An 11,503-nucleotide genomic window follows, 5' to 3' on the forward strand; every position below is an offset into this window, starting at 1 on the left:
CAAATTTTGTGAAATAGAACTAAATTGCACTTGTCCTTTAAAGCAAGAAGCAGCAAAACTGAGAAAGAGAGAATGAGACTATAAAGGCAGAAATCTGAGAGGAGCCCCTCATGGTGCATGGGAACAAGGCCCACCAAAAATGTCCAAGTGAAAGAAAAGCCTGGTAAAAGTGAAACCAAGGGGCCCCTTGCACCACACCAAACAGGGTCTCGTGGCTATTTTCATGGTCTAGTGGCAACCTTGCAATGTTCTGACTTTTAGGACACTGAGCCTCCCTCTTGGGCCAGCCAGGACGCATAGGATGGCACCACACCAGAACCTGGCCCAGCAGCGTTTGCTCGGTGGGACCTTCAGTCAGAATGCTGGCTACCACAGCAGCAATTGAGGAAACTGAGGACAAACAAATACAGCACCAAAAAGCACTCGCTGACCCCAACCCATGTATCATGTTTTCTCCAGTGGCTTGTCTATCCTTTTTTTATTTTTTCTTTTTTGCAGCAGAGTTAAAATTTCATGATAGCTGAATTAACTTGGTGACGCACCAGAGGCAAGGCCAGGCTGCAGCGCGCGGTGTAAGAGTGGGAGGGCACGCGGAAAGGCCCTGCGTGCTGACCCGCGTGCCGCAGGGACGCTCTGCGGACGTGCACGCCGCTCACAGCACTGCAGCTGCCGCCCTGGCACAGCGCAGTGTGAGGCGAGCAGCGCCGCGCATGCCACCAGCGCCAGGCCACGCTGCCCCAGGACGGCCCCGTGCAGCCCTGCTTAAAGGCTTGTTCCATAGCCTAAAGCGAGGGGGCAGCAGTGTCCTTGCTTCACAAAGTGACCTCCACTCAAACCACCCAGAGCACCAGTAACATCTAGTTTCTTCAGGTGCAACATCACCACAACAGAAGTCAGAAAGATGCAACCCTCAAAAAAAGGGAATTATGGGCAGCCGAAGCAGAAAGACAGGGAAAAACGCAGAACATCTTGGGTCAGCTCTTTGGCCGATACAACCCAACGTGCATCGCATCCAGCTCAGAGCCGGGATAGCCTTACCCCTCTCTGAATCTTTAATGCCAACGTACATGGGAGCTAATCAGCAGCATGAGAGACAGAGCAGCTTGCACCCGCCATGCCACGTGCTGCACAATTAAAAGGCTTTGCATTCAGGCACAGAAAGAAAAGTCAGGGGACTTCAGCTGTGAAACATCCATTATTCAGAAGTGCATCCATTATTCAAAGTTTTCCTTAAAATCTTATTGTCAGCTTGAAAGGAAAAAGAAAATGAGTTTTCTAAGCTGCGCTCAGTTGATATTCCACTCCAATTTTTGCTGATTATATATATTAAACTCCAGACGCCTTGAAGAGCTGAGGAAGTCTTTCATGGTTCCCAGTAAAGGCAACACCCCAGGGATAGGCCCCCAACCCTTCACTCTACACCACAGGGCGGCAGGACACTCTACTTTGTCCCCAGGTCCCCATGCTGACCCCATGCCAAGGGTGACCACTGCTGCTCAGAGGACGACAAGTAGCAAGAGGGAGCAGATACTTCTGAGCTTGTTGCTATCCATAAGCATGGTTCAAGGCTACTAAGTGGAGTCTAGATACAAGGCCCAACCTACCATAGCACCTGAGGTCTGTGGTGTTGCTATGGGGTGCTCAGATCAGGCTGCAGAGCAAGTTCATAAGCTCCCCTGAACTGTTCCCCTGTAAAACACAGCTTCAGATCCCAGCTTATCCTTCAACCTGCCCCAAGGGAGGCTTAGAGATAGAGATACCCCCAACTTCTTAGCAGCATTTTTCCTTTTATTGCCCTGTGCTCTCAAAGAATTCCTGGCCAAAAAGCCACACCTAGAAAGTCACATGGCAAAGAGCCCACCTGGTAACTTCTTTCCATAGCCCAAGTGCCAGGAGACGACCCACATCACAGCTCTTGCTGTGGAGGAAGCACAATAGGCCCAAGTGCATCCCTCCAGTGGGGCAGGCCCAGCCCTGAGCATTGCTATAGGGATGCATAAAGAATTAGCAGAGGGTTTGGGGCTTGATCACTAGAGCTAGGCAGAGCTGGAGGCCATCGCTGGCCCCAGCAGAGCCTGGCTAAAGGTCTCCAGCTGGGCCCAAATGGGCTCCTGGCCCATAGCAGGGGTGGGCTGGAGTGCCCAGGTAAGGCTGTGAGGCGATGTTTAGGCTACAAATGCCTTCAGCGGCCCTGTAAAAGGAGGGGGAGCAGAAAGGAGGAGTGTTGAGAGAGCAAGAGTGTCTCTGCTTGCTTGGCTTCAGGCTTATCAAAGGAGGAGGGGCCTGCATGGGCACCCGCTTGTCCACTAGCCTAAGGAGCAGCAGCAAGACTAAAGCCTGAAAAATGATCCAGGGCTGTAACTTACAAAAGGGTAGAGGCTATTTGGTCTCTTTTGTAGCTATTTGTGAGTGAAAAGTCAAAATCCTTAAAAGGTTTTGGTGATTCTGAAGAGCTAGACTGTAAGCTACCAACCTCCCTTAAGGCTTTTCTACTTGAGTAAAAGAAGATTAAGGAAGGCTGCAGCAGATGTAACTAAGGGGCCAGCACAGGCAGTGGTGGTGGAAGGGGTCTTTAGTACTTCTTGTAGTACAAGAGGTAATAAGTAACATACTACAGAGACCTAAAATCAACTTTGCTTGGACTTTCTGTATATAGAGCGCATAAAGAAATTGTAGAGTTCCCTGTAGTGTAACCTGAAGAAGCTGGGAGTAGTAACTATTTTAACAGTCCCATTCATGGGAAGATGGGGTTTGAAGCTTGGAAAGCTGAGAGATAGATGCAAAACAGGACCTGAGAAGTTTGATGGAAGACTAGTGGCTTTCTGGATACAGCCTGAGCATGCAAAATGAAACAGTTATTTATTGGTTCTTCTTGAACTAAGACTTGGTTTTCTTCACTTCCAGCATGGGAATCTAATACCATAATAGTAGACATTTGTAGAGTGCCTCTGCTGTGCTAAAATGAACTAAAGGCTGCCTACAGCATGAGTGTGGTCTGCAGCTCATTTGAACGAATTCTCCATTGAAATGGTCCATTTTCTGCTGTTACCAGTAAAGTGTGCTCAAAAATACCAATGTTTTGTATGCCAGGAAGGACTTAAAAGGCTTTTAAAGTGTGGAAAACATTTTTTTAACCCATAGACCAAGGCATGTTTTGGGCAGAAGCTGCTCTTCACAGTGTAGCAGCAGGCATGGGAGCAAAGGAGCACTGGAATCACTGCTCCTATAAAATCCTGCTGAAAATCCAGGAGTTTTATTGCAGCAGAGGAAAATCTTTGTAATCTGCAGGGATGCTGAAGGGGCCTGGGGCAGTGTTGGCATCTGGAACGGCAGCCCCCCAACAGAAAAACGTAAGTACTATCCCATGAAAAGCTTTGAGCATTGCATCTCTACCGCCCACTGTAGCTTGGGCTTGATGAACCTGAAAGACCATACCCTACCTGTTCCTAGAGTTTCAGTCTCCTCCGTTTGCAGTGATGTGGACAAAGGTAACTATAACTGCCCCTCCTAGGACCAAGCTGCCTTGGTGCAAGGTCAGGAGCTTCTGTCCCTTGCACCAACACCTGGTATGCTGGTAACATCACGGGGGAAGACGCAGGAGCTCTCTCTATTCTTGCTGCTCACTGCTCAGGACAGGATGGCTCAATGACAAGAGCCTTTGCCCTTCCACCCATGCCTTATTTTGTTCTACATCTGAAAACTCACTTTTCTCTCAGGCTGCTTATAGGATTTGTGCTTGCTCTTTTCTGGTCTCCTAGAACAGCTCTCCAAACAGCAATCAGTGGGGCCCCAGCTAGACTCGATTGCTTGTTGACTTACTCAAACTGCATTAAAAGAAGCTGGATTTTTTTTTTCCTCTGCTTCTGTGAGCAGTAACTATGGCCAGCATGGGATATTAGAGTTCTTATTGTCAATAAGAGAAAAGCAGTCCATATACTCCCACTGACAAAGCCAGAAAAGCTGTAAGAAGTCAGCTTATGTCTGAGATATATATATGTGACTTTTGTCACCAAGAAGTGTTATTGGATCAGATTTTGAGGGCAGTGCAAGTTTATTCAAGCTTTTGAAAAGCAGGGCAGCTTGGTCAAAATTATACTGCTCCTAGCTATATAAGCAACTATAGCTATAAGGACAATTGGGGTAAGCTGGGCACTGAGGAATCCTCAGGGTTACCATGCTGTGTATAAGCACAGTCCTGTGAGAAATCCTATACGGTGCTACCAGGTGCCCATGGCTGCTTGAACGCACAGAGCAAAGGCAAAGCCTCTGCCCCACGAGTGAGCAGCAGTCGCAGGAGTTGTCCCTGCCCGCGCGGGGCACGGGGTGGCTCGGCCGCAGCCACAGGCTCCACGCGCGACCGGGACATGCTCAGATCACACACACGTGTCAACACACCCAGCTGTTTGTGCAGCTGACAAACAGCTGCTTGTTAATACACTGTCACTTTATATGTCCCTGATTCATTTTGCCTGTTCCTGTTGGGGGAAGGTGGATTGGAGAGTTTCCTCTACATGGCAGAAAAAGAGCAGGAGGCCAAGTCCCACGGACAGTGCTGATTTACTTCATGGAGATGATGACCTTTCCTGTGGACTTGCGCTGGAGCACGTGGTTAAAAGCTTCATTTACCTGCAAACACAAAGCCCCAGGTGAGAGACAGTGGGAAACTGCCTTGTAGGGGAAGGAAAGGGCAGAGGGAGAACGTGGGGGAGAACTCTGTTTACTTGTAGAGACTCCTGATGCTTGCAGTGTTACCCAGCAAAAATAATAATAATAAAAAAAAACTTAAATACATTCAGGCACTTAGTCTTGTGTGGATTTACAATAGACTGTAATACAGTTTGTTTGACATAAACAAAGAGCCAAGAGTTCACGTATGAGTCTGGGATTTCTGGTGACAGGATTGAAACAGCTCAGGACTGGAAAAGCTCCTGCATATTTGACTGCCATACATCCCCAAATTTGCTGCATGTTATGTCAATATTTCTGATGATTTGAGCTGTTATTTAAAAAGTAAAATACCATCAAATCAGGAAAAATGTGTTCTGAGCACCTTCAGAGGCTCTGAGAAAAATGCAAGTAAAGACATATCACAACCAGCTAATTCACTTCTAAAATAATATCCAACACTTATATGTCAAGAAACACAGCCAGAACAGAGCAGTGCTGGTCGCTATTCAGATGCTTGCATAGCTTGAGCAATGGCATGACCTGTGCGGAGCTGGTTTCTCAGGATTACTTTTTATGAAGTTCCTTTTTGTGGGTAAAATTTTGTGTGAAATTAGCCCATGGTACAGAAACCTCCAGAGTCCTAGTTCTCTAGGAAACAAAAAAAACATTAAAATCAAGAAATCCCATTTTCCTTACCCTTTCTAATCTTCCTTCTTTGGGTTTGAGGTAGGGAGTCATTAACTCTGATTTTGGTACAGCAAAGCCAGAATTGCAATGTGCTAAAGGGTAAACAATCATGAAAAATGCATACTTGATACCGGAGTATTTACAAAGTTTTACCCACAAAAAGGAACTTCATAAAAAATAATCCTGAGAAACCAGCTCCGCACAGCTCATGCGAGTGTTCAAGCTATGCAAGCATCTGAGTAGTGACCAGCACTGCTCCATTCTGCCTGTTTCTTGACACTAGTGGGATATGAGTGGGCCACACACACTCATGTCTCTGGCTCCTTAACCCATAAGATCAGGCTCTGAAGAGCACTGCAGACTTGCAACTGATCCAAGAGCCTCTTCATTCCAAGGGCCTCCACTAGAGAAGCCTGTGTTGCATGAGGACATCACCAGCACCTACCTCTTCCAGTTTGAAGACTGCTCCAATGTGAGGATGGATCTTTCCCTCCTGGCAATACTGAAGAGCAGAAGACATAGTGGAAGAGAAGACAGGGAAGTCCTCCTCCTGGTACCGAGTCCAATACACTCCCATGGCAGACACATTCTTCAGAAGCAGCAAGTTAGCAGGAATCGAGGGGATTTTTCCTCCAGCAAAACCCATCACAACAATCCTGCCCTCCCAAGCCAAACTGCAAGGAGGAGAGAAAGAAATCAGCTTTATTAGAGGTCTCAGATCCTCATTTCAAGGCGGTACTTGCATGATGAAGATCTGCTGAGGCTAAGCATTCTCCCAGGCTCAAATGAGTTAGTGCCCAGAAAAGTTTTGCTTTGGACAGCTATACTTCAGTATCAGTCTTCAGAGAACATAATTAAACCCTAAGAATGCACACAAAGCCAAGGCCCTATATCATCCACACCTCTTCAGCATTCCCAAGTTTTGCCTGAGAGCTGATGAGGTACACAGGGACTTCAAAGAAGTATCCCAGGGGACACCATGCTTGACACCTAATCAGCCCTCCATGATCAGAAAAAGGACCTTCAAACGTGCCAACAGCATCAGCTGGGCTCCTATGGCTTTGCCCTAAGCTACAGCAAGGTGCAGGGCTCTTATTTCAGCACACCTTTGCAGGGCTGCCTTGAAGATGTCCCCGCCAACAGCCTCGATGGCCACATTGGCCCCTCTGCCATCTGTGAGTCGTTTCACTTCATCCCTCAGGTTGCTCCGGCTGTAGTTCACGCTGTGGCTCGCGCCTCTCTTCAGAGCCAGCTCACATTTGGCATCACTGCCAGCTGCTGCTATCACCTGCAACCATGGAAAAACACAACATCCAGCACAAAAGCAGCCCCGCTCAAAGGAGGGCAGAGTGTTTCAGATGCCCCATTGTGATCTGTGGGAGTCAGAAGCTTTAGCACTTGTTACTTGTCTCAGAAAAGGCCCCACAAACCCTCTGCAGGCTGAAAATGAGACACAAATGACACCTCTCCTGTTTCAGCTTTCCAGAAGCAGCAGCCACCCTGCGTGCAAGGCAGCAGCAGCCCAGCAGAGCTGTGCCACCCAAAGCCATACGCTAGAGACGGAGGAGGAAAACTCTCTTCCATCAGAAGCCACAGGGAGAGTTGCAGCCTGTTGCTCACACGGGAGTCTTGAAGGCACCGTAGGTGCTGTGGAAGGTTTTGCGGGCAGCGGTGACAGGTGGCACAGCCCAAGATGAGGTGTCCCCTACCAGGGACAGGAATAACTTCCAAATCAGTTAAGATTCAGTGCAAGCTGGGCTGAAGGTATCTCAGCACAGAAGTTTCTGGGATTTTGCTTAGCATCCTGGTGTGCTGCCTTGTACAGACGTTGTATCCTTAAGTCTTACCTTAAACTAAAGAATCTCGGGAATCTGTTTCCCTCTGTTTGTACAAAGGTAGAAGTTGGAACTAGAATGCCAGCTCTTCTTCCTCCTGACATACATAAATGCTGGGGTTTTTTTTTGTTTTGTTTTTTAGCTGTGCATTTAAAGAACTAAGTTAAAATTTTCACAAGTGCCTGAATGACTATGAAACCTGGGGCTGCAGACTTCTGCTGAAAACTACCCTGAGTATCTAAACTTCTGTGGAAAACTATGACACATGGGTGAAATACTGAGCACACTGCTCAAGGGGAGCTGGAGGAAGGTGGGGGGGAAAGGAGGGATATTGCAAATGACAGAGGAAAGCCAATTAATCACTTGTACCTCTGACCCAGCACACACCTGGTTTCAATGCGCTCCTTGACCACTAAGTCACAGAGACACTAGGGCCTGCTCTGAGCCCACACGGCCACTGGTAGTGGGCCCAGGAAGCAGAGGGCAGGAGCACTGGCTTGCCTGGAGAGGCTGTCCCTGCTGCCACCTGCGAGGAGCTCTGTGTCCCCACAGGAGGGAGGGCCCTGAAGCAGGGTAGCGTGTGACATGATAGAGAGCACCCGAGGACAAATAGTTTATTAGAAAGGAGAATACCTTTGCCTTGAAAACATTGACAGCCAGATCAATCAGTGCAAGTCCTGTAGCCCCAGCTCCTGCCGTCACCAGAACGGTTTCCCTGAGAGAGACAGGATAAAGCGTCAGTGGCACAAGAGATAAGCACATCATTGATTTCTGAACGGGACAACAGCACGTTTTCAATGCCACAGGAATTCCCTCCATCACAGGGATGCACTGGGCATCGCAGCGGTTTGAGGGATGCTCCTCGGAAGGAGGTTTGCCCTCTCGCCCACACCAGCCTCATCACAAGGGCTTTGACATTGCAAAGTGAAAAGATCTGATAAGCAACATCTGCATGTGCTGAAGGACTTTACAAGCAGAAGTACATCTACTGCAGACTGTAAAGAAAATGTTACTCCTGCACCCTTCAGATAGGCCGTAGTTGGCTCCGCTCTTGGGCAGGGAGGAGGGCTGCATGAACCAAGGTGTAGCAATGATTCCTGCATGCCGTGGATTTCTGTACTGATGTCAGGAAGTTGCTTAATCTCTATGGCTTTCTTGAGTGACTCTTCCCTATTTCAGAGAAGGCAGCATTTCAGCTGACAGGGGCTACAGAAAAATCAAGTGAGTTAAAAAAATCCCACGCTACAACTCTCTAGCCAAGGTTCAGCAGGTCACCCAAGGTCCAACCCTGCTTCTCCACAATGGAGAGCTGCTGTCCTTGTGCCCCATCATTAGAGAAGTGTGTGGCATGCAGTGACAGGGACAGCAAGCCCATCTACAGTGAAGAAGCTATGCCCACCTGGGACACCTCCCAGCCCCGAGGAAGCAGGATTCTCAGGGAATTAACTTCATCCCTCCCAGCTGCGGGTGGCACTTACCCCAGCTGGACGCGCGCCCGGTGCTGGAGAACCACCGTGGCTGTGCCATAGGTGATGGGCATCACCGCGGCATCCTCGTGGGACACCCCTTCGGGGACCCGCCACAGCATCTGCATGGAGACACGAGCAGCTCAGCGAGCGCCGAGGAGCAACAAGGGGAACCGAGCCCGTGGCAAGACCTCCTCAGGGACTCAGCATGGAAAAAGGGTTGTTCCCCACGGCTTCTTTATTGGCCTCTTTTACAGCTTCTTTTTATTACTGGCAAGACTCTGTCAGGCACCTCCTGTTCTGCCCACAGGACCAAAGAAAGGGAGGTCTGAAGTAATCCAAAAGGAGCACAAAGCGGCAACCCAAGCTCTGAACAGAGAGAGAAACGTTTTTGCGGTGTGGGCAAACGCTCACACCATATTCCTCACCTTCTGGTCAGCGACACACTCCTCTGCCATCGCGGCTGTGCCAGTCACACCAACGACTTGGCATCCCTGCCAGAAAACATTGTCAGATGGGTATCAGGAGACTAGCTGTGCAGCTTGGCTCCTATCTTGGAATTGAGCATTTGATTCTCTTGCTTTTTCAGACAGAACTGTGGACAGCTCAAGTTGTGGCAGATGACACCCATTATTATGCATTACACCCATTAAATGCATTAACTGCACTTATTTCCTCCCAGTTTTTTGAGCCAGGGGCCATAGGCAGTGCCCTCTCCCTCCCAAGCAGAGCTCAGCACTTCTCCTTTGCTTTCCCACTGGGATGCAAAGGATTAGAGATGACCTCCACCCACAACGACCAATGAGGTCGCCTGAGGCCATTCCCAAATTCTGGCATTCCTGTGATTTTCCTACCTCCTTCACGGTGCTCACATTTTCTCCTGTCTCCAGGACTGTCCCTGAAAACTCCATTCCTGAGGGGCAACAAGGACACACATCCGCTGCTGTCGATAATGTACCCACCTCCCTGATGCATCCAGCAGCCTCCCTTGCGGATGGCCTCCAGAGGAAGGTCTCATCCACACAACCCCTGCTTTGGGGAGAGACTACGCAGCAACAGGCACCTCCATAACCCTCAGCCCTGCATTGCAGAGCAAGCAGCTCTCACCATTCCCTACAGCACTGGAGCACTAAGAAAGAAGGGAGATACTCAGTATTTTCTAGGGACGAAGCACCCGTGGCTGGGCTTGCACCCCTAGAGGGACCTTGCGCCAGGTGCGGGGATGCTTTTGGCAGCAAAGAGCTTGGTGGGCAGAAGGTGGCAGCATCAGCACAAGAGTCAGCAGCCGGTCGGTTAACCGGCTGGGGATTTCATTTCATTGCGAATACCCACCAACTTCAAGGGAAAAGAGATGTTTTCACACCATGGCATTTAAGCGCACTGGGAGCCAAAAGTCAACTCCGCACCCAGTGCAGGTCAAAGGAGATGAGATGGCCTGGAGGCTCTGGTGTGAGTACCCTAAGCCTCACCTGCCTGTAGGATGGTCTCAAAACAAAGTGGGGCCTTTATTTGCACATGCTGCTATTCTCTGGGTTGCCAGTGGGCTCTGAACACAACCAGAATTTATTGCAGCAGTCAGTCTGTCCCTCCATGCCTCCTGCACAAATCAGCCACCTCCTACTCACCAGGAGTGAATGGAAGAGCATGTTTTTCCTGATACAAACCCTGGCAGGCCAAAATATCTGCAAAATTTAACCCACAGTAATGCACACCCACGCGGACCTGCAAGAAGAGAAGGAGACAAACATAAATCTTTCCATTCAAGCAACAGCAGAAGTGCTTTAAATAGAGACATAAACGCTCAGGTCCCTGGACTAAGCACTGTGCTGTCCCCTTTCCAAAGATCTTGGTGCTTTCTAACCCACAGCTCTCAGTCTCAGCTGGGGAAACTAGGGACAGGCACCGGCTGTGCTGGGGCCCTGTGGATTCTCCCTCTCCCAGTGAGGGATGACGGAAAACAAACAACCCTCATTGGAGACCATCTCTCATGCAGGGATAGTCTTGTTTTCGCCTCCTTTAGGGCTATTTGTTCTTTCAAAGTGTGTTGATCACAACAAGAAGCTTCTATATATCTCGTCTCCTTGCCTGGGGACACAGGTATGGGAGACCCTTTGGATTTTAGGCCTGCTGCCGCTCTCCCCAGAACCTCCTAGAGACGAGCGGAGCTGCTGGCTCTTCTCTTCCAAGGACACTGCAAACGTGACCTGAACCTGCCACCGCTGTGGCACGGTGGCATTGCATGGCTGGCAGGGCACGGCGGTGACATGCAGAGCAGGACGGGATGCAGCCTTGCATCCAGGTTCAACCTTCCTCCTCCCTGCCTTGCTCTCCATGTGCAACGCAACCCCACCTGTCCGCACGTCCTCCCTCGGCTGCTGGGAGCACCCCTGGCCGCAGCAGCGCAGGGCACGTGTGCCCCAGGTCACCTGCAGCGCAGGGCACCCACAGTGCAGGGCACACGCTGCTTGGGGACATGTGGCCCGGGTCCCCACAGCGCAGGGCACATGCTGCCCAGGGCACTCGCAGCGCAGGAGACGCGTGGCCCAGGTCACCCACAGCGCCGGACACCCACAGCGCAGAGCACATGCTGCCCAGGTCCCCACTGCGCAGGGCACACGCTGCCCAGGTCCCTGCAGTGCAGGGGGACACGTGGCCCAGGTCCCCGCAGCGCAGGGCACACGCTGCCCAGGTCCCCACAGCGCAGGGCTCTCCACGCTGCAGCCCCCGTACCTCGTGGGGCCGCAGGGGAGGCGAGGGGACATCCCGCAGCTGCAGGGGCTGGCCCAGCTCGGTGCAGAGCGCGGCGCGGTAGCCCCGCACGCTGGCGCGTCCCAGGATGCCTACCCT

General features: G+C 50.4%; 1 protein-coding gene across 1 annotated transcript; it reads right to left on the reverse strand.

The window, feature by feature from the left end:
* Positions 1 to 4,484: 4,484 nt before the first annotated feature.
* On the reverse strand, positions 4,485 to 11,503 carry LOC104581061 (protein Cryzl2). The gene is made up of 9 exons (XM_088524898.1): positions 11,387 to 11,503; positions 10,282 to 10,378; positions 9,511 to 9,569; positions 9,085 to 9,150; positions 8,669 to 8,778; positions 7,824 to 7,905; positions 6,462 to 6,643; positions 5,801 to 6,029; positions 4,485 to 4,626 (listed from the first exon to the last, which is right to left on the reverse strand). The coding sequence occupies exons 3-9, from the start codon at positions 9,565 to 9,567 to the stop codon at positions 4,558 to 4,560; spliced, it is 795 nt and encodes a 264-aa protein (XP_088381024.1). The 5' UTR covers positions 9,568 to 9,569; positions 10,282 to 10,378; positions 11,387 to 11,503; the 3' UTR covers positions 4,485 to 4,557.

The sequence above is a fragment of the Tinamus guttatus genome, unplaced genomic scaffold (genome assembly GCF_059628265.1).
Source record: "Tinamus guttatus ecotype Peru unplaced genomic scaffold, ASM5962826v1 Tinamus_guttatus_pri_ptg000215l, whole genome shotgun sequence".
In the NCBI taxonomy this organism is placed as follows: domain Eukaryota; kingdom Metazoa; phylum Chordata; class Aves; order Tinamiformes; family Tinamidae; genus Tinamus; species Tinamus guttatus.